This window comes from Tamandua tetradactyla, chromosome 13, assembly GCF_023851605.1.
Source record: "Tamandua tetradactyla isolate mTamTet1 chromosome 13, mTamTet1.pri, whole genome shotgun sequence".
Lineage (NCBI taxonomy): Eukaryota > Metazoa > Chordata > Mammalia > Pilosa > Myrmecophagidae > Tamandua > Tamandua tetradactyla.
Window position 1 is genome coordinate 3,066,732 of NC_135339.1, and position 23,664 is coordinate 3,090,395.

The following is a 23,664-nucleotide window of genomic DNA, read 5'->3' on the forward strand; positions in this document are numbered from 1 at the left end:
TGAGAAGGCACATGGTGAACATAGGGCTTCTCTCTCTCTCAGCTGGAAGGGCACATGGCGAACATGGCATCATCTGCTAGCTTTCTCTCCTGGATTCCTGTTTCATGAAGCTCCCCAGGAGGCGTTTTCCTTCTTCATCTCCAGAGGTCACTGGTTAATGGACTCTGCTTCTTGTGGCTGGGTCATTCTTTTCTGCTCTCTCCAAATCTCTCTCTTTCTCCAAAAAATTTCCTCTTTTATAGGATTCCAGGAAACTAATCAAGACCCACCCAGATGGGTGGACTCGCATCTCCATTGAATCAAAAGACCCCACACACAATTGGGTGTGCCACCTCTCCATGGAAGTAATCTAACCAAAAGGTCTTATCCACAACCGGGTGTGTCATCTCTCCATGGAAGCAATCCAATCAAAGTTTCCCAGCCTGAACAACAGGATTAAAGCAAGACTTGGCTTTTCTAGGGTACGTAATAGTTTCAAACTGGCATAACATGGCTTTCTCAGGAATGTTGTCTTTCCCCCTAACTTGGTATGAGCACAGGGATCTTCTCAAGCAGCCCGGGCCTGCACAGCCATGCACAGGGGTGGACAGGACTCCCGGCCTCCTGTAGCGCTGCCTGGGGCTCCCTTTGGATTCGAGGCATCTTTGGAGCGCATTTATCCAATCTCGTCACCGGTGCAGCAAGCTCCTTGGTTGAACACGCCAGGGACAGGGAGCTGGCTCCCTGTGAAGGTCCTCCTTTTCTTTTTTCACCCTGGGGAAGGTGAAGTCTAGATCCATCCCCACTCTTCCTAACGGCCCAACCCTGGTCCTCAGGTTCTCCACCCAGAGCAGCTCTGTCCAGTGGAGCTGCAGTGGCAGCCGCACGTGGGTGCCAAGAAAGTCATTTTAAAATTTCCCAGTAGCTACATTAAAAAAAAAAAAGTTCATGATTTTTCTGTAAATCCACAACTTGTCTAATTGAAAAAAGATGAAATTAATGTAATAGTATATTTTACTCGCTCGCTCTAGCCACAATAGTATCATTTAGCCTACAGTCAATCTTAAACTTGTTAATGCGGTTTCCAGTGCGAGGTCTTTGAGTTGTACCTTCTATTTCGTACGCCCACACCCCAGTTTGCACTGGCCTCATTCCCAGTATTCCAGGGCCTCCCGTGCTGTGCCGTGTGGGACCCTCCAGGCTGGGGTGGACCAGAAGTCCCTTCCCCACCCGCAGCCACCCTGCATACTGTTGCCCCTCAGTCCTCCCTGCGCCTCCTTCCCAGGGAAGCCCTTCTTGCTTGCTCTCTGGGGGGATTTTTGTCACCCCCTCCACCCTGTGCAGTCCTTGGGGCAAGCAGTGCTGTCCCTGTGAGTCCCCTCATCGCTGACCCCTTACCCTGTGTCTCTGTGTGGGGGCTGCTGAATGAGTTTCCTGAGCTGAGGTGAGAAACAGGAGGTAGGGCTGCGTCTTCCTCCTGGTGGAGACACCTCAGGTCCCTGGAAAAGTGCCCCCTTCCAGCCACTTGTAACTGCAGACCCTCTCCACCCTGCCCTCAGCCCTCCTTCCAGACCCTCTCCAGCAAGTCCTCATGCCCCACCCATTCTCCCTGACCTTGCTCTGCAGCCTGGCTCATGACCAGCCCTCTCTGTGCCCACGCAGTCCCACAGGCCTGGACACGTGGAGTTCCTACCACTCTGCTCCAGGTTTGCCCCACCACCCCTCTGCCTTGTCCTGGGTCCCAGTTCTCTGCCCAAATCCCCCACCCAGCCTCCTCCTCCTGTGCACCTGGCCTGCACCCAGGGCCATCGCCTGCTGCTCAACCTTCTCCTGTTCCCCTGCTTAGGAACCCCCAAGGCATCCCTGCCCTCCAGGCTGCCTACACCCCCTGGGTTTTTTGACTTGACGTCTGTCAAGCTTGTTGGCTTGATAGAATCAACCATAGCCAAGGGCCTGCACTATACTTCGTTCATCATGTTTCCTGAACTGTCTCTACCCACCACACCTGTGTGCTCCCCAGGCTGAGGCTACTTGCTTTGGATAGCCCTTCTGGACCTCTCTCTGACCCCTCTTTGACCTGCCATCTGGATCTCTCTGGCCCCCTCTGAATTGCTCCCTGACCCTTCCTTGCCCTCTCACCGCTCCCTGACCACTGACTTCTTCTCTGGTCCCATTTCTGCATTCCTCTCTCCACATCATCAGCCCCCACTGTTCTCCCAGCCCTCAGGGGTGGGCATTGCTCCTGGCATGTCAACCACTCCGCAACCATGCCTGGCACATGGGGAAAAGAAAAGAAAGGAAGGACCTGGTTCCCCTGGGAAATAGGTGGCTGAGATGGGGATGCCTTGGGGAAGTGGAGCTTGTCTGGCCTTCCCAGGGCTGCAGGGAGCAAGGCCCAGCCAGGACCTCCAGGGTGACTGAGGTTCTCAGGGTCTTAGGGGCAGGGTCGGGGGAGCCACAGCAGATCCTGTTGCTGGATTCGGGTTTCCAGGTTAGTGGCCGTGCCGCTAGAAAGAATTCAAAGGCACTGCCCAGGGTAAGCAGGCAGAAAATGTATTAGGTATGCGCGCAGAGAAGCAACAGCCAGGTCACTGGCTTGTGGACTCTGCTGTGTGGTGCTGCTCTTTCTGAATCTCTTTCTTTCTCCAAAATGGGTGGAGATGTGTCGTCACCTAATCCAGTTTAACAACCACTCTTGACTAAATCACATCATCCAGAGAGATGATCTGATTACAGTTTCAAACATATAGTATTGAACAGGGATTATTCTACCTTTATGAAATGGGATTTTGATTAAAACGTGGCTTTTCTAGAGGGCATACTTCCTTCCAAACCAGCACACCTAAATACCTTGTTTTACTGCCAGTGTTTTGGTAGTTTTAAATTAAATCTTCCAACTGATTACTGCTGTTGTGAAGTAACGAATTGTTCTCCTTATTGATATATCCAGCCATCCTGCTGAACTCTCCCTGTTCTAAAATTGTAGAGTTGTAACCAGTGCCAAACTCTGAAATCTGTTCAACAACTTATTGTGGTGCTGTGCTCTGAAATTTATTGTTTTGTATATATGTTATTTTTCACAAAAGAAGAAGGAAGAAAAGTCGATTGTGATGATAAAAAAAAATTTAAGCCTTCTAATCTCCTATATATTCTGGAGCAGCTAGAAGAAAAAATCTGAGAAGATCATATAGTAGCCCATGACAAACTCTGGGGTCTCTCCTGTAATTACTTGTTGAAGAGTGCTTTGAAACTATTGTTTTTTTATTTATTTGCTTTGTATGTATATTATACGCTACAATGAAAAAGTTTATATATATATATATATATCAAAAATAAAGAGTACATGCTAAAGGAATTAGCAAAGGCAAGCTCAAGAGCCATGCATTGGGTTGGATAAGGTTGATTGGTTTTATAGGGGCTTTAGCATACAGTAATTTTTAATTTTTGCCAGTGGTTGTCAGATGTTCATATTGTTTCTAAAGAGTTGATTATCACCTGCACTTATGGCTTTCTTGTTATGTGCTTATCACATTGTTTCAAAGAGTTCTTTCTGTTGTGTTATTCAGATCTTCCCAAATGTTAGTAGCATTTTGTCTACCTGACCAGATATGTTGAAATTTCTCACAGTAATAGTGGATTTGTCCATTCCTCCTTACACTTCTATCACTTGTGTTTTATTAGGAGCATGCAAATTTAGAATGTTTATAACTTTCTGCAAAATGAAACTCTTATCCTTAGGAACTGATCTTCTTTCACCCTAATATTTGTGTGTGTGTGTTGAAATTGTTAGGTTTTTAATGGTTGCTGATTGAGAAATCAAAGAAACTGAGTCCGAGTTTAAAATTTTATTGTCCTGGGGCAAGGTTCCCGGGTCCGGGCGCTTAGGGTGCGGGCCGGGGAAGTCGCGCTTCCCCAGGGGTGGCGGGGTTAGAGAAAGGCTGGCTGGTGATGCCTACGGGGATTCCTGTGATAGGTCAGCAGTTTTGCGTGCTTTAGGGCCAGGTGCTGTTGGGGCCAATTAAGGTAGCATGTATAAAATCCACCCTCAGCAATGCCGGAAACATGCAACATGGCCGCCAGGGCTGATGCAAGAACAGCCTAAGCTATAATCAGCCTTCTTTACGGAAGTAATAGTAGTTCGCGCCAAAAGTACTAACCGTACTTCTGCCATCCACCCTAGCAACAGCAGCCACCAATCCCAGATCAGCACCGTCCCTACTAGCCACCCCCTCTCCTTCTAGAGTATATATACCCAGCCTCCTCAATAAAATTTTGCAGCTTGATCAGAATACTTGTCTTGCTGTCATTCCTCGTGTCTCTTGTCCCATACCATTCCTCCCTTACAGGTGTAGAGCCTCAGTTGATCGTCCCACGGGTCGGGACAACTGGCGCCCAACGTGGGGCTCGAGCTTTGTGAGGGACGGAACGCCGCACTCAAGGAGAGAGGCCTCTCACACTCACCGCACCCGGGATTGCCGCGAAGGGTCTCGCTCGCGAGACAGATCCATTCAGCAGTTGATCAGTGCCGACAAAAAGGAAAAGAAAGAAGAAAAAGATAAAACTCACGCATGCAAAGCACAAAGGAAAAGAAAGAAGAAAAAAGGTAAGCCCTCACCCCTACCATGGGACAAGCAACTTCCCAACATGAATTATATGTTAGTCAAGTTGAACAATCGCTCAAGACACAAGGAACTAGAGTTAAGAAAAAAGATCTCACACACTTCTTTGATTTCCTACTAAAAACTTGCCCTTAGTTCCCTCAGGAAGGTACTGTAGACCAGCAATGCTGGCTAAGGGTCGGAGATTGTCTAAAGGACTACTTCCGAACCTTCGGTCCTGAAAAGGTCCCAGTCACTGCTTTCACTTACTGGAACCTGATTAATGAAATCCTAAAAGCCCATTCTTTGGCCCCGGATATTCAAAAGCTCTGTAGAGAAGGGGAAAAAGCCTGTAAAAGGGACCACTGCAGGGGAACCTGCCCTGCGGGAAGAGCCTATAAGAAGACCCTGCCGACAGAACCTCGGTAAGTAGTTATGGAAGAAGAAATTAGTCAGCATAAAACTTGTTGTAGAAGATCTAACAGACGCTTTAAAGACACAGGGAGTAAAGGTTAAAGATTTGTTACAGTTTTTTGAATTTAAAAAAAAAAAGTTTGTCCCTGGTTCCTACAAGAAATAAGGCACCTCTAAAATTTGTGAGGGACTTTTGGGTTTATGTTTTATGTCGCAGCATAGGAATATACCTTTACTGAGGAACCGAAAGTGTACACACCTCCTGGAATTTGGGAGGGTTTTTAAATTCATGTCTTATACTGAGCAACTCATCGTCAATACAACGGGAATATTTATATTTACTTACGGGATTGCTACACTCCACGGGTATGGAGACTTCTGATGCTCTACTTAAGAAACTTTTTAAACATGTCACACAAAAATATTATTGGCTTCAGCACAATGGCTGTAACGTTTCCTATTATTATGATAGGTTTAAAAGATTGCTTCTTTACCATACCTTTAGAAAAGAAAAAGTTCTTAATAAGCTGCCTGTATATAAAAATTCATATACATCTGTGTCAAAAAATGTTCAGTAAGATCACTGCAAAACAAGAGTCAGTACTCATGGAATTGTAACAAATTAGTCCCCTAAGGGGTATACAATTCAAGATTATAGTTCTGACTCAAAGTGTTCTGTTAAGTTACCTTGGTTTAATCAAAATAATTACTCTACTGAAATTTATATCAATGTTGCAGATAAAATCCTATGACTCAGAATGGGAACAGCAGCCCCATCTCCTTTTGTTAACTTAAATCTTCAATAAACAGCAATTTGGAAACTGGCCATGAGTTTAGCTCCTATTCATGTTTGAAAAGAAAAATATATTATTAGAACTTTAAAACTAAAAATTCTTGTTAAAAACTATATATTAATGTTTCAAAAATGCATTAATTAAAATATTCTAAGTATTTAACATTATTTTAATAAATTTACTTTTGATGGTAATTATATGTGATAAAATATTTATTTAAAATAATGATTTAAATATAAAAATATGAATAATGTATTTTATTTAATTAAAAAATAGTTTTATCTTAAGATAAAATGAATAACTGTTACACAATGAGAATATAAGACAAAACCTGAAATAATATAATAATTACTGAAGGTTTATAAAAATGGAAATTATGGTCAAAATCAAGAAAGAGTTAATGAGCCCAAAATGACAATGTTTTCTTGGACTCTTAGGCTGTGCTAATAAAAAGATAAAAAAAAAAAAATTTTTTTTCTAAATAATTAGGTAAAAAGCAAAGAGTCTGTGTTTTATCAAAATAACTTGTATTAACTTTTATCATGTTGTTATCTGTATAAAAAATACTGATTTTCTCCTGGATATCATTATACTGGCAAAAACTGCTTCTTGCCCTAAACCAGGTGGCTTAATCTATTAATCTAAGTACTGCTACTATAAATGAATCTATTACTGACTAAATAATATTCAAATCATATAAATACCTAAATTCCTTTAGGCCAAAATACTTTAATGCTTTGTCCAGTGTTTATATAAACTATATATGTATAAACTAAATTTATCCCAAAATAACCATGGCTTATATTGGAAGCAGATCAGATTTGAGGGTTGAATGCAAGGAAAAAATATACTTGTGGAGTCTTTTTTGTTCACCTGATGTTGCCATTACATGCAACTGATATTGCTATCACATGACCTTGGTAAGAAATAAAAATGTGCACTCTAGCTGGGAGGACTGGCTATCTCCCCAGAAGGAGGTGTACTTTAATAAAGATATCTAGGTCCCAGGAAGCTCCTCTTGGTCCCTAGCCAGTTCCCAGAGGACCCAACTGGGCCCGGTCATGTAAGCAAATCTGAATTTGGCCACTATTGTGAGAAAATATCATAAAAACTGCATGAAATAAATTTGCAATTAGCAAAAATGCATAACCAATTTTAAAGAATCCACATTCTTGCATTCCTTTTCAATCAATCCAATGAATTCAATTTTAAAAATCTGGTCATTTACTATGGGTACATGTCACTATTGACACTCTGCACTGGTCCCCGTGGGGATGCACCCCCCGTAATCCCTCCCGCGCTTATCTATACGATAAATCGAACTGTGATAAGCTAAACCTTACCGTACAGCAACCTAGTGATCCCTCATGGCGGACCGGTAAAACTTGGGGCATCAGGCTTTATGTAGAAGGGACCGACCCTGGAGGTCTTTTTTTATTAATTAAATCAAAAAAAGAAATTAACACAACAATTAGAAATCATTCCATTCTACATATGCAATCAGTAATTCTTAACATCATCACATAGATGCATGATCATCATTTCTTAGTACATTTGCATCGATTTAGGAAAAGAACTAGCAAAACAACAGAAAAAGATATAGAATGTTAATATAGAGAAAAAAATAAAAATAATAATAAAGAAAAGAAAAAAAAAGACAAACAAAAAAAACTATAGCTCAGATGCAGCTTCATTTAGTGTTTTAACATGATTACATTACAATTAGGTATTCTTGTGCTGTCCATTTTTGAGTTTTTGTATCTAGTCCTGTTGCACAGTCTGTATCCCTTCAGCTCCAATTACCCATTATCTTACCCTGTTTCTAACTCCTGCTGGTCTCTGTTACCAATAACATATTCCAAGTTTATTCTTTTTTTTTTTTTTAAATTTTTTAAAAATTTTTTTATTGATCAAAAAAAAGAAAAGAAATTAACACAACATTTAGAAATCATTCCATTCTACACATGCACTCAGTAATTCTTAGTATCATCACATAGATGTATGATCATCATTTCTTAGTACATTTGCATCGATTTAGGGAAAGAACTAGCAAAACAGCAGAAAAAGATATAGAATGTTAATATAGAGAAGAGAATTAAAATAATAATACTAATAAAAAATATATATATATAAAAAGGAAAAAAAACAAAAACAAAAGATACAAACACACAAACAAACAAGCAAAAAACCATATTTCAGATGCAGCTTCATTCAGTGTTCCAACCTAGTTACATTACACTTAGGTATTATTGTGCTGTCCATTTTTGAGTTTTTGTATCTAGTCCTGTTGCACAGTCTATATCCCTTCAGCTCCAATTACCCATTATCTTACCCTGTTTCTAACTCCTGCTGGTCTCTGTTACCAATGACATATTCCAAGTTTATTCTTGAATGTCAGTTCACATCAGTGGGACCATACAGTATTTGTCCTTTAGTTTTTGGCTAGACTCACTCAGCATAATGTTCTCTAGGTCCATCCATGTTATTACATGCTTCATAAGTTTATTCTGTCTTAAAGCTGCATAATATTCCATCATATGTATATACCACAGTTTGTTTAGCCACTCGTCTGTTGATGGACATTTTGGCTGTTTCCATCTCTTCGCAATTGTAAATAATGCTGCTATAAACATTGGTGTGCAAATGTCCGTTTGCGTCTTTGCCCTTAAGTCCTTTGAGTAGATACCTAGCAATGGTATAGCTGGGTCGTGTGGCAATTCTATATTCAGTTTTTTGAGGAACCGCCAAACTGCCTTCCACAGTGGTTGCACCATTTGACATTCCCACCAACAGTGGATAAGTGTGCCCCTTTCTCCGCATCCTCTCCAGCACTTGTCATTTTCTGTTTTGTTGATAATGGCCATTCTGGTGGGTGTGAGATGATATCTCATTGTGGTTTTGATTTGCATTTCTCTAATGGCCAGGGACATTGAGCATCTCTTCATGTGCCTTTTGGCCATTTGTATTTCCTCTTCTGGTAGGTGTTTGTTCAAGTCTTTTTCCCATTTTGTAATTGGGTTGGTTGTCTTTTTGTTGTTGAGCTGAACAATCTCTTTATAAATTCTGGATACTAGACCTTTATCTGATAGGTTGTTTCCAAATATTGTCTCCCATTGTGTAGGCTGTCTTTCTACTTTCTTGATGAAGTTCTTTGATGCACAGACGTGTTTAATTTTGAAGAGCTCCCATTTATTTATTTATTTCTTCCTGGAGGTCTTTTTAAAATAAAAAAGGAAACACAAATATCAACATCTGCTACATCTGCTATTGGACCAAATCCAGTGCTTGCGCCCCAACCTCCAGTTTCTCCTCCTCGTGAGTCAAATCAAAATCGTCCCGCTAGCTCACCATTATCACCCTTAAACCAAATGGGACCATCCTTAAACCAAACAGGCTCTTTTGCAGCACTCAGCCTCAACCAAAACCCACTCTGGCCAGTGCTTAATGCTACCTTCCTTTCTTTAAACTCCTCCCGTCCTAACCTTACTCGCAGTTGTTGGTTATGTTTCTCTGCCCAGCCCCCTTATTATGATGCCCTACCCGTTAATGCCTCATTTAATACTTCTAATGAAGACAGTCCCTCCCAATGTCAGTGGAATGGCAGAAAATTCGGTCTTACCTTGCAGTCCGTTATTTCCTCACTTGGGCAGTACATTGGTAACCTTAGTAACGTCCCTCCCTGCTTAAAAAATGTCTGTGACCCGTCTTCTTCTTCCTCCCCCTCTTCATCATCAGCTAAATACTACATTCCCCCAGAGGGTGCAAAATGGTTGTGTTCTTCCGCAGGGCTTACCCCTTGTGTGTCACAAACGACCCTCGATAATACAAATGAGGCGTATGTGCTAGTAACCCTGTTGCCCCATATCCTTTCCCGAAATGAAGAAGACCTTTATAACTACTGGGATACACAGCATGCATGGCTCCCAGCCATGCCGAGAAAAAAGAGAGAACTCGCCACGGCTGTCACCATTGCTTCTCTTTTAGGTGTTGCTGGCCTAAGCACCGGAACCACCTCTATCATCCTCCAACAACAAGGCTTCTCCAGCCTAAGAGCTGCAATAGACGAGGACTTAGCCCACATTGAAACCTCCATCACCCATCTTGAAAAATCCCTTACATCTCTATCGGAGGTTGTTCTCCAAAATAGGAGAGGCTTAGACCTACTTTTCCTTAGGCAAGGAGGGCTTTGTGCTGCATTAGGGGAGGAATGTTGCTTCTACTCTGACCATTCTGGAATAATTAAAGATTCCATGACCAAACTTAGGGAAGGAATTGCAAATCACAAACGTGAATGGGAAGCCCAAGGAGGTTCCTCCTGGAAACTCAATGGAATCCTCCCTTACTTCCTCCCTATATTAGGCTACTTAATAACCTTACTCCTTATAATATCTTTTGCACCTTGGGCCATAAGAAGGATAATACAGCTAATTAAGGACCAAATTGATTCTGCCCTAGGCAGGCCCATTCAAGTGCATTATCACCGGCTTCACCTCGCTGACCAAGGTATGAATCCAGAATATCTGACTACCACCCACCCTTGCGGGTAAGAATCCCCACTCCTACGGGAGCAGCATACAACTCGAAAATATGCTTCTAGCTTATGCTATGATTGGTACCGCTGGGTGCAAGGCAAAGCACTGCAAAGGAGGGCCAAAACAATTAAAGGCCATTTTCGAGCTCCTTGAGAAGTATGCCTCATTTGCATAGGGGTTCGCGCTGCAGAAATTCCCCTCCCCAGAAAAACAGAGCCACAAACAACTTGGGGAATGAGGCCTCTATTTCCCCCAGCAGGTTAATGCCAAAGGAATGCTCGATCAGCATTCTTCCTCCATCCTTTTGAAAAACAAAGGGAGGAGATGTTGGGGACAATTAAGGTACCATGTATAAAATCCACCCTCAGCGATGCCGGAAACATGCAACATGGCCGCCAGGGCTGATGCAAGAACAGCCTAAGCTATAATCAGCCTTCTTTACGGAAGTAATAGTAGTTCGCGCCAAAAGTACTAACCGTACTTCTGCCATCCACCCTAGCAACAGCAGCCACCAATCCCAGATCACCACCGTCCCTACTAGCCACCCCCTCTCCTTCTAGAGTATATATACCCAGCCTCCTCAATAAAATTTTGCAGCTTGATCAGAATACTTGTCTTGCTGTCATTCCTCGTGTCTCTTGTCCCATACCATTCCTCCCTTACAGGTGTAGAGCCTCAGTTGATCGTCCCGCGGGTCGGGACAAGGCGCATAACTGTGGGCCGTGTATAGTGGGGGTCTTTCAGAGGCATGTTGGGAGGAGACGCTGATTGGTTGATTTTACGGAGCTACATAACAAGATGTTCCCGGTTTCAGCTCAGGTGGGGCCTTCCAGCCGGGGGCTGCCTGGCCAGGCCTTACATTCCAGCCTTTCTGATATAATAGGGCGTCGCAGGCTTTCTGGCTACTTCCTGCTGAGCAGGGGCATCATTGGGTAGGGGGTTTTAGCTGGCCAGTGCTTCGACTGGAAGGGAGGCATAAGGGTGTAGCAGCATTTGATTGACCATCACCCGGGAGGGTTCCTTGAAGCGTTCTTGCAGGAACCTTAAAATAAATGGAGCGAGCATTAGTAGCAGACAGATAACCAGAAATGAGGTGAGTGTTGGAGTTAGCCATACCAGGACAGGGGAGTTCCACCAGGAGGAGGATCAGAAAACGGCCTGTTTTTCTTTAAGGTCTTTTTGTAGTTTTGTCAGAATGTTGAGGTTTTCTTTTACCAGGCCACTTTTGTTGATGTAATAACAGCATTGTTCCTGCAGGAATAAGCAAGTGCCACCCTTTTCAGCGGTTAAGAGGTCAAGTGCCCTTCGGTTTTGTAGGATTACCTGCGCCAAGGTGATTTGCCTTTGGAGGGAGGCAAGGGACGCGGTCGAAGCATCGATGGCTGCACTTAGTTTGTCCTCAAGGTCCGCAGTGGCCGTCAAACTGTGGCCTAATGTGCCCCCTCCTATGCCTGTGGTGGTGGCTGCAGAGGCAAGAGACAGTCCTACGACTATAGGCAGAAAAACGGCTCGTCTGCTATGAGGATCGGGGAGGAGGGACAACAACTCAACTTCTCCATACAGGTTTAGCTGAGGGACTAGAGTTGCTGGGATACAGGGTAAGGGGAGAGGAGGAGTTTATGGTTTTTGCAAGGGAGCCGTTGCACCAGAAGAAGTGTGTTCCAGCATGGAGTGTGCTGTTTACTGTGATGGTTGTGTTACATGTGAAGTTTGAATGTGCTGTAGCGTAGCAAATGCTGAGACTAGTAGAGTGGTCTTTGAGCAGAGGGACTTGGCAGGAATGAAACCGTTGGTTGTGCCTAACCTTCGTGCTGGTAATAAGGGCTTCTGGTAACGGGGTGGCTGCCCAGAGGGGCTTATTAAGGGAGGTGCAAATGAAGCAGGTGGAAGCATTGAAGATGTGAGTGGTGTTGAGCGCACTGTAACCAGGCACAGGAAGCTTGGCCAGGTGAAGGGGCTTCGGGGCTTTGCAGGTTGCAAGATCTGTTGGACTTGGGTTTCGCCCTGCTGGATTACGTCCTTAATTCACAGCAGGGTGTCTGTTGGCTTGGTGGTTATAGGGCAGTAGCTTCCGTTTATGAGCCATTTTCCCTGCGGGTGGGACCACAGGTATGATTTGTAGACTGCTGTTGCTTTGCCCTTTTCCCATCTGGCATCCCGTGGGTCTGCTATTTCTAATTCCAAGGATTGGTTTGGGTGGCGGGTTAGTGATTTATCCGGGTGGGGCACTGGGTAGTAATCCTTACTTCCCTTTGGTGTGGCTATATTGCAGGAATAGTAAGGACACCTACCATGCGTATCTGTCCACCAGTGGCAATAGTCATGTTTTTGTTTGTATTGGAAGCACAGCACTGGTGCGCGCTCCGTTCCCAGATCGAGGCGGCTTTTCCCCCGAGTAATGATGATGGAGATAGGCTTTTGACACCCTTGTACTGGGCAAGTGGCTCGGGCAATGATTTGAGAGTGTTCTGTGGATCCTGCGACCCAAATTTCTTTTATGGGCCCTGAGCCCTGTGGGGCGCCTCCTACAGGGCGCTGGTGTGGAGGAGACTGCGGCCCCATGGCCCACTCTTCTCTCCTCCACTGGTAACACTGACCACAGGGCATCCTGATGCAAATGACACTTTCCACCACCCTGCAGCCTGATGAGGCCCGGACAGGGTGTTCTTAGCAAGCTCAGGGGAACAGAAGAGCCTGTGCCCCTCTGTCTCTGCATCCCTTGTTCGGAGTCAGCCTCAGGAGCCTGGTACTGTAGAGAGACCCTGCGGATGGCACTTAAGGCACAACTCTAGCCATCATGAACTTCTCCATAATTTCATCTTTGGACCTGTGCTTTATGGTGAAGTCTGATGGGACATGAGCAGCAGCTGGGGCTTGGAGGCTCAGTTTTCAGGCTGCTTCCTGGACTCCCTCAGCAGGTTCCTCCATCCTCTGGTCTTAGGCCCTGTTCGGCCTCCCCTCCCTTCCTGCCACAGTAATTGTTGCCACCCTGTGCATAGCACAGGTGACATCCTGTGTCAGGCCTGCTATGTGCTACCCCAGCCCTGGCAGCACCCCTGGGTGCCTGGTGAGCAGACTGGTGGGTGGGTAGCTTCTCCCTCACCTGGGTTATAGATCTGAGAATGTTCTGACTCAGAGGGTGCACTGCCTTGTTCTGGGTGGGGATGGCTGCGGTGGGCAAAGGGACCCTCATTGACTTCTCCATCTTTGGCCAGGACATACCACATTGGTGGGCTCATGGCAGGATGGAAAACTCAGCAACTGTTGGCTGCACAGGGGGCCACAGGTCGCACAGTGGACAGAGCTCCCACTCCCCTGGGAATATCCGCAGGCCAGGGAAACATAATATTAAGTTACAAATGAAAAGCAGCTTGACTGCTTGAGAGAAAGACTGCAAGGGGCTCTCTTTGAACAAGGGGCTCAGCCTTTCCTTCTGCACTGGGCCAGGAGTTACACAGCCAGCTCTGCCCTGGCATCTAACACAGGGCCTGCTGGATGAGAGGAGCCTAATAATTGTGTACTGAATTAGAGAACTATGAGATCACAAGTGTCCTTTCCAGCTCCTGGTGCAGACTCGCCCTGTCCTCACACAGCCCTGGCGGGCTGAACCTGTACTCCAGGGGGCTGCAAGGAGCTCCCAGGGAGGGCCCCGAGACCCTGCGGCAGGCGTGGGCTGCTCACAGTGCCGGTCCCACACTGGACCCCCCCCCCCCGCCTGTGCTGACGGCCCGAAGGTGCCTCCCCAGGCCCAGCTGGTGGTGCTTTCTGAGGCTGGGTGCCATCCAGGCTCTTCCCCAGAAGCACCTTCCCAGCTCCGACTGTCAGACCGCATCCCTGACCTGCCAGCTGAGCACAACTGTCCCCGAAAAACAGGGTGGGTCTTCGTGCCCTGAATGTGTGGAGTTTCGGTTTGATGGGTGGAGTTTCAGGCAGTCATTTGCGCTGATGCACCACCTCTGCAATGAGGAGAGACTCTGCCCTTCTGCAGCCAGGCGGACTGAGCGCCGCGACACCCTCCAGGAGCATCCTGCGGGCAGGAGAGGAGGGTGGAGGCCGCCACTAGCTACAGGGACCCGCCCTCCCATCAGTCATGCCTGCTCCAGTGTCCTATTGACCAAACACCCAGTCAGAGAGAGAGGGGCAAAGAGGACAAGGTGCACGGCAGCCTGTCTCATCTCCATGGCTGACCTCGTGCAGGTGGGTGCTCAGGCTACGCAGGCTGGTGAGAAAAGCCAGGGGCACACCCAGGTGTTCTTTGCTCCAGTCAGTCCTGGTCCTGAAATTCCTACGTATGTGACCTTGGCCTTCACCTCTCTGAGCCCGAGTTTCCTCATCTTTAAAATGGACAAGAGCACCCTCAGGTCCCTAAGGATTAGAGATCATGTGCCCAGCCTGGGGGAGTCTCCATATCCCACCTGGGGTGGGCATCTGCCACCTGGAAACAGGAAGAGCTGGGTGATTCCACGGAGACCAGAGCTGGGGTGGTCTGGGGGTCTTCTCTCCACTGTAGTCCCCTGCCCCCAACTCCATGATTCCTAAATGCTTCTTAAGTTTCTCTGCAGAATTCCACTCAGTTGTCCCACGGAGGCCGCAGTCACCATCCAGGCTCTGAAGGGGTGGGTCTCCCTGCTGGGACCCCCCAGTGGCATAGGGGGTGGAGACAGTCTGCCATCATCCCTTGGGCTCAGGGAGGAGAGAGGCAGGGACAATGCCAGTGCCTAGGGGCCCAGGAAGGGGAGCTGCCAGGGTCCTGTGTGCTGTGACCTGCCGCATTTCTTCCTTTTCTCCGGCTAAGGACTTGGTCCCATCATCTGTCCCTCAAGCAGGGCCAGGAGTCTCTGGAGCCAGTGACAATAAGACCAAGTCCCAGAGCTGAGGGTGTGAATCCCTGCCTTACAAAATCTGGGGCTGCAAGTTCAGGCCATGCTCCCAGTTGAAACATTCTCCATCCATTGCTGACCAGAGGTGTGCTGTTGCTTTAGCGAGAGAGGTGGATTGGGGGGTGTGCTGGTGTGAAAGGAAGCATGCCCCCTAAGAAAAGCCATGTTTTAATATAAATCCCATTTCATAAAGGTAGAGTAATCTCTATTCAATAGTGTATGTTTGAAACTGTAATGAGATCATCTCCCTGGATGATGTGATTTAGTCAAGAATGGTTGTTAAACTGGGTTAGGGGATGACATGTCTCCACCCATTTGGATGGATCTTGATTGGTTTATTGGAGTCCTATAAAAGAGGAAATATTTTGGAGAATGAGAGACTCAGAGAGCAACACTATGAAGCAGAGTCCACCAGCCAGTGACCTTTGGAGAAGAAGAAGGAAAACGCCTCCCGGGGAGCTTCATGAAACCAGAAGCCAAGAGAGAAAGCTAGTAGATGACGCCGTATTCGCCATGTGCCCTTCCAGCCGAGAGAGAAGCCCTGACTGTGTTCTCCATGTGCCGTCTCACTTGAGAGAGAAACCCTGAACTTCATTGGCCTTCTTGAACCAAGGTATCTTTCTGGATGCCATCTCTATAGATTTGTTGTAATTGGGACATTTTCTCGGCCTTAGAACTGTAAACTAGCAACTCATTAAATTCCTTTATTTTAAAAGCCATTCCGTTTCTGGTGTATTGCATTCCGGCAGCTAGCAAACTAGAACAGGAGGTCCTTACAACTCCTGCAGGGGAGCCAAACTGCCTCCTTAACCCTCACTCAATCTCTCGGGAATTCCACAGAGATGCCAGATACATCTGGGTCCATGAAAAAGTTATGGGCCCCCTAAATGAAATTTCCCTTGAAAAATGAATTGGGCCTGTCATTCAGGTAACTGAAACCTGGGCTACATGAGCCCAGAGTCAGGGAGCCCCAAAGCAGCACCAGGAAGCCCCCACAGTCCATCACAGCTTCCTGTGGCTCACGGGTAAACCCCTCTTAGAGCCCCTCAAGGCCCTGGTATCCGGAACATCTGATGACCCCCCCTCCCCCACTGTCCTCATGGCTCCTTCCCTCCCTCTGCGCACTGGGAACCCTGTAGGGCTGTCCTGGCTTCATGCCCCAAACCCCTTTTTAAGAACTCTCCTCTACCCACTGCTTTCCTTGACAGCACCCTGTCTTGCTCCCTGGCTGCGCTGTCATCTTTGCTTCTTTCTCTGATCCTCTGATCTGATTCTCTCCATGCCCCACCCCACTCAGGTTGGGGTCTGCCTCCCCCCTTCTCCTGTGGGGTTTATCCTGTCTCTTGTCCCTGAAACTTGGTGCTTTGTAGGAGCTCAGTAAAGGTCAGTTTAGTGGCAGCTTAGGTAAGTCACAGCTGAGCCTCCAGGGACTTGCCTCTTATGGAATTTCTCATCAGGCAGGGGTGGTTGGAGGCTGCAGGAGGAACATAAGAAGGGGACCCTGTCTGGTGCCGTGACCGTGGGTCCCCTTTCTGAGGGTGTCACACTGTGTATACACACTCCCCAAGAAGAGTCCTGCAAAGGGCAGGAGCAGAGGGATGTTCTGCTTGGGCACGCAGCCCCCGGAGTGCAGCCTGAGGGACTGTGTGGATGTTTGAGTTCCTGCTGAGACAGGGGAGGGTATGGGTCCAGGGAAATGGTCATGGTGCCTGCAGGGCCTGGGGAAGGGAGGGCGGTGGCGGTGGGCAGGGAGTGAGGGAAAGACTGAAATGGGTTGGGGGTGGAAGGACCCTTGGGCTCATTGGGTTCCCTCCTACTGCAGGTTTCTGGAGGGTTCTCCCGTGCCCCCCACACCTGCCACTCCCCCTCGGCGCAGCCTCCCCCCTTCCCCTGAGGCCACCCTCCTCCTCCGGCTTCACTCCCCTGTTCTGGCCCTCTGGGACCACTGACCTTACCTGCTGGCCCTGGGGTGCTGTACGCAGAGCTGCAGGTCACAAAGCCTCCTGTCAACCTTCATGGCCGTTGTAATAAAGGTCTCCGGGCGAGGTCAGGGCGGGGCACTACCAGGAGTCAGCTGTGGGTGTCCTGAGCCAGCAGTTTCCCCCTGTGTGTGCGCTGAGCGGGTGTGCGGTCAGGGCGGAGCGTGTTTTGGTAGCGAGGAGGTGATTGTGTGCTATATATATGTGTCTGTATATAGGTACACATTCAGATCCTGGGCTGCGGCAGAGCCCAGCCCCAGGATCCCAACTGCGGGGCAGCCAGAAAGGGAGGAAAGATGGGGAGCTGTGCCCCCCAGGCGCCCTTCTGGCTGCTGGTGCTGGTGCTACTGCTGCTCCTGCCGACGCAGCTGCCTGGCGCTGAAGGCAGACCCCATCTTGTTCGGGGCGGAAGGAGCGTTTGGAGCCAGACTTCGGGCAGTTCACCAGAGTGCAAGCCATCCTATCACCTCCACTTCGTCCTGGAGAAGTAATTATCCCCGGCGCCTGGGGCAGAGGTCCAGATGGGGGTGGGTGGGGGCGAGGTGCCTGCGGAGGTGGGAGGCGGGGCGGGAGAGGGGCAGTCTGAGAGGACCCAGCACAGCAGTAGGCGACCTGAGACCGTTCCCGGAGCGCCTCTCTGTCTCCTGGGGGCACTGCCAGCAGTCCCAGGCTCAGGCACAACCAGAGGCATCTCTGCCAATTCCTGTTTCCTGCGACAAAGTGTTGCTCCAGGCCTTTGTTTCCAGACGTTTTTTTCTTTGGAGGTTTCTACTGGGAAATAAAAAACTAAGCCGCAAGGCAACAAAGGTGTTTATTTGGGGTCTTAGAATGGCAATCCTGGGTGCACAGGTTCAGATAGCACCCAAATAGTGTTCTGTCTTGGCACTTGCGGGCAAGGGTTTTTAAAGAAAAAGATTCCGTAAGTTGTGTGTAGGAAGATATTTGGCGTGCTCCCAATGTCCTTTGAGTTATCACATAGCTGAGTTCTTTATCTTGTTTGTTTATGGGGTCCCGTTGTCTTTAGGGTTTTGAAGTGCATTGTCACTTGAAGCTTTACATAGTTCGGTAGTTTGTGATCGCTGGCTGAGATTTGCAGAATAACCTCCAGAATGGCCTCCCGACCCCATTTAAAATCTCTTAGCCTTCGTAACTCTATTTTGTTTGATTTCTTTATACAGAGCAGTCATGCTTCTGGAAGACCTTTGACCCTCCTTCAAGAGGCCTGCTCCTTAATCTATAAGATTTCTGTCTTTACAGGATCCCAAGGAAGCTGCCTGTTGCTGCTGTGGCACAAGGTGTCTCAGATGCTGAGGAATTCTTTTGCTTTGCTTCCTGTAGTTGCTTTCCTTTGTTCTTCTTCAAGCTGGGGGCCCATCTTACATCCATGCACTTTCAGGAGCAGTTGGTCTGTCTGGGTATGGGTATTTTGTTTGTTAAAGCTGTCAGAATGCAATATACCAGAAATGGAGTGGGCTTTATTTAAAAGGGGGAATTTATTAAGTTGTAAGTTTACGTTTCTAAGGCTGTGAAAATGTCCAAACTAAAGCATCCAGGGAAAGTTACCTTGATTCAAGAAGGGACCAATGAAGTTTGGGGTTTTTCTCTCAAGCGGGAGGACACATGGTGATGTCTGCTAGCTTTCTCTGTTCATCTCATAAAGCTTCCCCAGGGGCATTATTCTGCATTTCCAGACGTGTCTTGGCTGAGTGGGCTCTATTGGCTCTAAAGCTTTTTCCAAAATGATTCCCTCAAAAAGGGCTCTAGTGAGTGGCCCCACCTTGAGTGGATAGAGAGGCATCTCCATGGAAACCATCTAATGAAAAATTACCACCCACAATTGGTTGGGTCACATCCATGGAAACAATACAAAAGATCCCACCCAGCGATATTGAATGAGGATTAAATGACATAACTTTTCTGGGGTACATAATAGCTTTAAACTGGCATGTTCCACCCTTTGGAACCCCAAAAGATATGTTCTTTCCAAATGCAAAATACAGTCATTCCGTAACAATAGCAGAAAGTCTTAAACCATTTCAGTAGCAATACAAATTCAGAAACAGAACAAAATCTCATCAAAATCAGCTACATGTTTGGTCTGTCCTAAGACAAAATTCTCTTCTGGCTCTGGACATGTAAAACTCAGAACAAGTTATCTGCCACCAATGTACAAAGGAAGAACAGTCATCGGATACATATACCCATTTCTATAGGGAGAAATTGGAAGGAACACAGGGGTCACTGAACCGAAACAGTTCTGAAAACCTGCAGGTTTCAAAAAGGAACCACTTTGGAAAGAGCTTTAAAACCACAAGAGCCCACACAGACAGAGACCTTTGGAGATGCAGAGGGAGAACACCCCAGAGGAAGCCTTATGAAATGAGGAGAGAAAGCTAACAGACATAACCACATTCCCTTCCCATTGAGAAAGAAACCCTAAACTTTGTCAGTCCTTTCTTGAATCAAGGTATCTTTCCCTGGTTGCCTGAGACATTTTCATGGCCTTATAACTGTGAAGTTACAACTTAATAAATTCCCCCTTTTTAAAAGCCATTCCACTCCTGCTATATTGCATTCCAGCAGCTTTTACAAACTAAACTGGATTTAGTAACAGAGAAGTGGGGTGCTGCTGCGGTTTGTGAATATGAAACATGTAGAATAGCTTTTTTAAATGAATAAGGGGAAGATTCTGGAAGAACTGTGAGGAACATATTAGAAAAGGCCTGGAATGCTTTGAAGAGACTGTTGGTAGAAATGTGGAATCTAAAAATACCTCTGATAAGGCCTTACACAGAAATGATGCATGTGTTACTGCAAACTGGCAGGAAGGCGATCCTTGTTTTAAAGTAGCAAAGAATCTGGCAAAATTGATGGCAGGTTTTAGATGAAAGGCGTATGTTAAAAGGCACAAGCCTGGATATTTAGCAGAAGAGATGTCCAAATTAAACGTAGAAAGTGCAGCTTGGTTTCTGCTTAAAGCTTATAGCGAAATAAGACAGGAAATAGATAAGCTGAGAACTGAACTCTTGGGTACAACAAAACCAGAAATTGATGTTCTGGAACACTATGGGCTTCCAGAAAGGGAGACCCCAGAGAAATGGTGCCCCATGTGAGGATTTAACCAAACTTGGAAAAAAATTAGACGTTTCAGAAAAAGCCAGGACTGAAGATGCAGGTATCCAGGAAGGATTTCTGGAAAGTCCTATTGCCTGATGGGCATGATCCCAACACACTGCATAGAAAACCGTCAAGAGTTTTGTGGAGTTTGTATAGACAGAATCCTGCCAATCTGGACTAAAATGGACAGAAAAAGGGCCGCTTGGAGGAAAAACAATTTCAAAGGTAGAACCATGGAAACCAAGGTCTGAAGCCAAGAAACCTCGGGCCAGGGCCATGGAACGACCCATGCACTTGGAGACGGTGAATTTGCCTTGAAAGCAGAGAGTGGGCCTTCCACCTCAATGTTCTGGCTGCTGTAGTTTTGTCTGTGATTGTGTTGGATCCGTACATTGCGAAGGGTAATATTGATATTTTAACAATATTAACTCTCTCAATCTGTGAACACGAGCTCTCATGCCTTTTATTTATGCCTTCTTTTTTTGTATAACTTTTTAAAACTATTTTCGTTGTAATAAACAAACAAACACAAACATTCTTGACATGGTTACAATCGGTAGCTTACAAAATCATCACATGGTTGTGTATTCATCGCCATGATCATTTTTTTTTTAACATTTGCATTTCTCCAGCAAAAGAAACAAAACGAAAAAAGAAAAAACTCATACATACCATGCCCCCTACCCCTGCTTCTCACTGACCATAGTATTTCAATCTATTCAATTTATTTTAACCTTTGTTCCCCTGTTGTTTATTTCTTATCCATATTTTTTACTCCTCTGTCTATACTGTAGATAAAAGGAGCATCAAACACAAGGTTTTTACAATCACATGGTCACATTGTGAAAGCTATATCATTATGCAATCATCTTCAAGAAACATGGCTACTGGAACACAGCTGTACAGTTTTAGGTACTTCTATTTAGCCACTCTAATACACCATAAACTAAAAAGGGGATATCGATATAATGTGTAAGAATAACCTCCAGGATAACCTATCAACTCTGTTTGAAATCTCTCAGCCACTGTCACTTTCTTTTGTCTTCTTTCTCTCTTCCCCGTTTTGGTCGAGAAGGTTTTCTCAATCCCTTAATGGTGAGTCTCAGCTCATTCTAGGATTTCTGTCCCATGTTGCCAGGGAGTTTACACCTCTGGGAGTCGTGTCCCATGTAGGGTGGGGAAGGCAGTGAGTTCACTTGCCATGTCGGCTGAGAGAGAGAGGGAGAGAGAGGCCACATCTGAGCAACAAAAAAGGTTCTCGGGGGGTGACTCTTAGGCCTAATTTTAATAGGCTTAGCTTATCCTTTCGAGGGATAAGTTTCATAGGGGCAAACCCCAAGTCTGAGGGCTCGGCCTGTTGATTTGGTTGTCCCCACTGCTTTATGCCTTCCCTAAAAAAATTTTTTTTTATTAGAGAACTTGTGGCTTTACAGGAAAGTCATGCATAAAATACAAGATTCCCATGCACCAACCCACCACCAACACTTGCATCGGTGCAGAAAATTTGTTAGCATTGATGCTAAACTTTTTTTTAATTCTACTATTTTTAAACACTAGTTATATTTGTTACAATTGATGAGAGATTATTACAGAAGTATTTTAACTATTGTCCATAATTTACGTAGGGCTTTCCTCCATATTCCCAACCATTTATTACTGTTTTTTCACTCATGCCTTTATTTTATCTATCCATACTCTGGATAGAGGGAGTATCAGTCACAAGGTTTTCATAATCACATGGTCACATGATAAAAGTTAAATAGCTATGCAAGCATTATCAGAGATTAAGGCTACTGGATTACAGTTCAACAGTTTCGGGTATTTCCTCCTGGTTATTCTGAAACATTTGAAAGAAAAAAGAAATATCTATTTAATGAGTCAGTAATCATAATCAAGAATCATAATCATTTGTTAAATCTTAATTTCTCAGTTAAACCTCCTCCCTCTTATGTGATCATTCTCTCAATCTTCCGGGATACCCGGGCAATGATCATTTTAGCTTCTTCATGTTGGAAAGGGATGTAAGCCTTATGGGGTAGAGGAATGAAACTCATTGATATTCTTAAAGAGGCTGATACCTCTGGGTTTCAGGTCTTATCTGGCATAGGAACAATCTAGAGGCCTTAAGTTTATGAATAAATAAACTTACAAAGAAAAACATTTATAGCATCTTAGATACAGCCCAGTGTATTCTTTAGAGTTTTCAGGAATAGTGTTGGTTGGGGTTTGGCATAATGTGACAATTTGTGACATCTGGCTGAAGCTTGCATAAGAGTAACCACCAGAATGACCTCTCAACCTATTTGAAATCTGTGAGCCACTGAAACTTTATTTTGGTCTATTTATTTCCCCCCTTTTTGTCAGAAGGGCATTCTCAATCCCACAATGCCAGGGCCAGGCTCATCCCTGGGAAGCATGTTCCATATAAGGGGGAGGGTAGTGAGTTTATTTGCTGAGTTGACTTAAAGAGAGAGGCCACTACTGGGGGGAGGGGGGGTGACTGTTCGGCATAATTTTAAGTAGGCTTAGTTTTGCCACTGCAGAAATAAGTTTCATAAGGGCAAGCTTCAAGATTGAAGGCTTGGCTTATTAAATTGGGAGTCTCCAATGCTTGAGAGACTATTGGGAGCTCCCCAGGAGGGGAAGTTCAATGCTTCCACATTTTTTTCTTCAGTCCCTTAAGGGGATTTTGGAAATATTTTTTTATTTTCTGCCCCCAATACTCTGGAATGTATCCGGATATTATAGTAACCTGTATAGAGTAACGAGATCTCATTCCCTATTCTAGGTCCCATGTATTTAGGTTGTTTAAATACACTGGTCAGAGAGGTTAGATTAGACATAGTGCTACAGAAATTTTAAATTTGGGGCAAGATAAGCATCTCTTCCTTTGCTTTCATTCAGAAGTTGGAGTTTTTCTTTGAACATCTTTGATTAGTTGTACCAAATTCTGTTTCTCATCCCATTTTTAATTTGTTTGGCATAGCCGCATGTTATTTTTCTCAGTGTGTCTTGTAATTTTTTGCTGGTGTCTGGGTATCTGATTATGTTGACAAGATTGGGCTGTTACTTAGGTTTTTATTAAAGGTCTTTGGTACTTAGTTGTATTTCCCTGCTAAAACAGGGTCTGAGTCCCACATAGGGTGTGAAGACCCATTCCAGTGGGTCCCGGATAGAGAGGGTCAGGAAAGCTGCCTCCCAAGACTACACTTTCCTAGCAGCTGGTGTTCTTTGGCAGCCCCTTCCCCACAACTCTACAAAGGTAGGCTATGTTTTAAACTACTGACCCCTCTGTTTCTGAGGCAGGTGGAAATAATGGCCCTGAGGTGCTTCAGGCACCCGTCCAGAAAGGACCAAGTCTGGGGGACACA

General features: G+C 45.7%; 2 protein-coding genes across 11 annotated transcripts in view; both read left to right on the forward strand.

Annotated features, from left to right (window-relative positions):
• The window catches only part of LOC143653504 (zinc finger protein 37A-like), a 79,288-nt gene extending 65,110 nt beyond the window's left edge, over window positions 1-14,178 (forward strand). For 4 of the 8 annotated variants that reach the window (XM_077124544.1, XM_077124545.1, XM_077124548.1 and 1 more), the window contains 3 exons: window positions 243-461; window positions 4,326-4,582; window positions 9,770-10,512. The gene's annotated coding sequence lies outside the window, so the exon portion shown is untranslated. Of the gene's footprint in view, window positions 1-242; window positions 462-4,325; window positions 4,583-9,769; window positions 10,515-10,982 lie in introns of those variants that run through there. The other 4 variants (XM_077124551.1, XM_077124547.1, XM_077124546.1 and 1 more) reach the window with 4 other exon arrangements.
• LOC143653503 (anthrax toxin receptor-like) overlaps window positions 4,595-23,664 on the forward strand; it is a 45,690-nt gene continuing 26,620 nt past the window's right edge. Inside the window, exon 1 of one of the 3 annotated variants that reach the window (XM_077124543.1) lies at window positions 4,595-5,002. Coding sequence is in view for 2 of the 3 variants with exons in the window: in XM_077124541.1 (XP_076980656.1) it covers window positions 17,473-17,663 (191 nt within the window). In the remaining variant the exon portion in view is untranslated. Of the gene's footprint in view, window positions 5,003-17,313; window positions 17,664-20,874; window positions 21,206-23,664 lie in introns of those variants that run through there. The other 2 variants (XM_077124541.1, XM_077124542.1) reach the window with 2 other exon arrangements.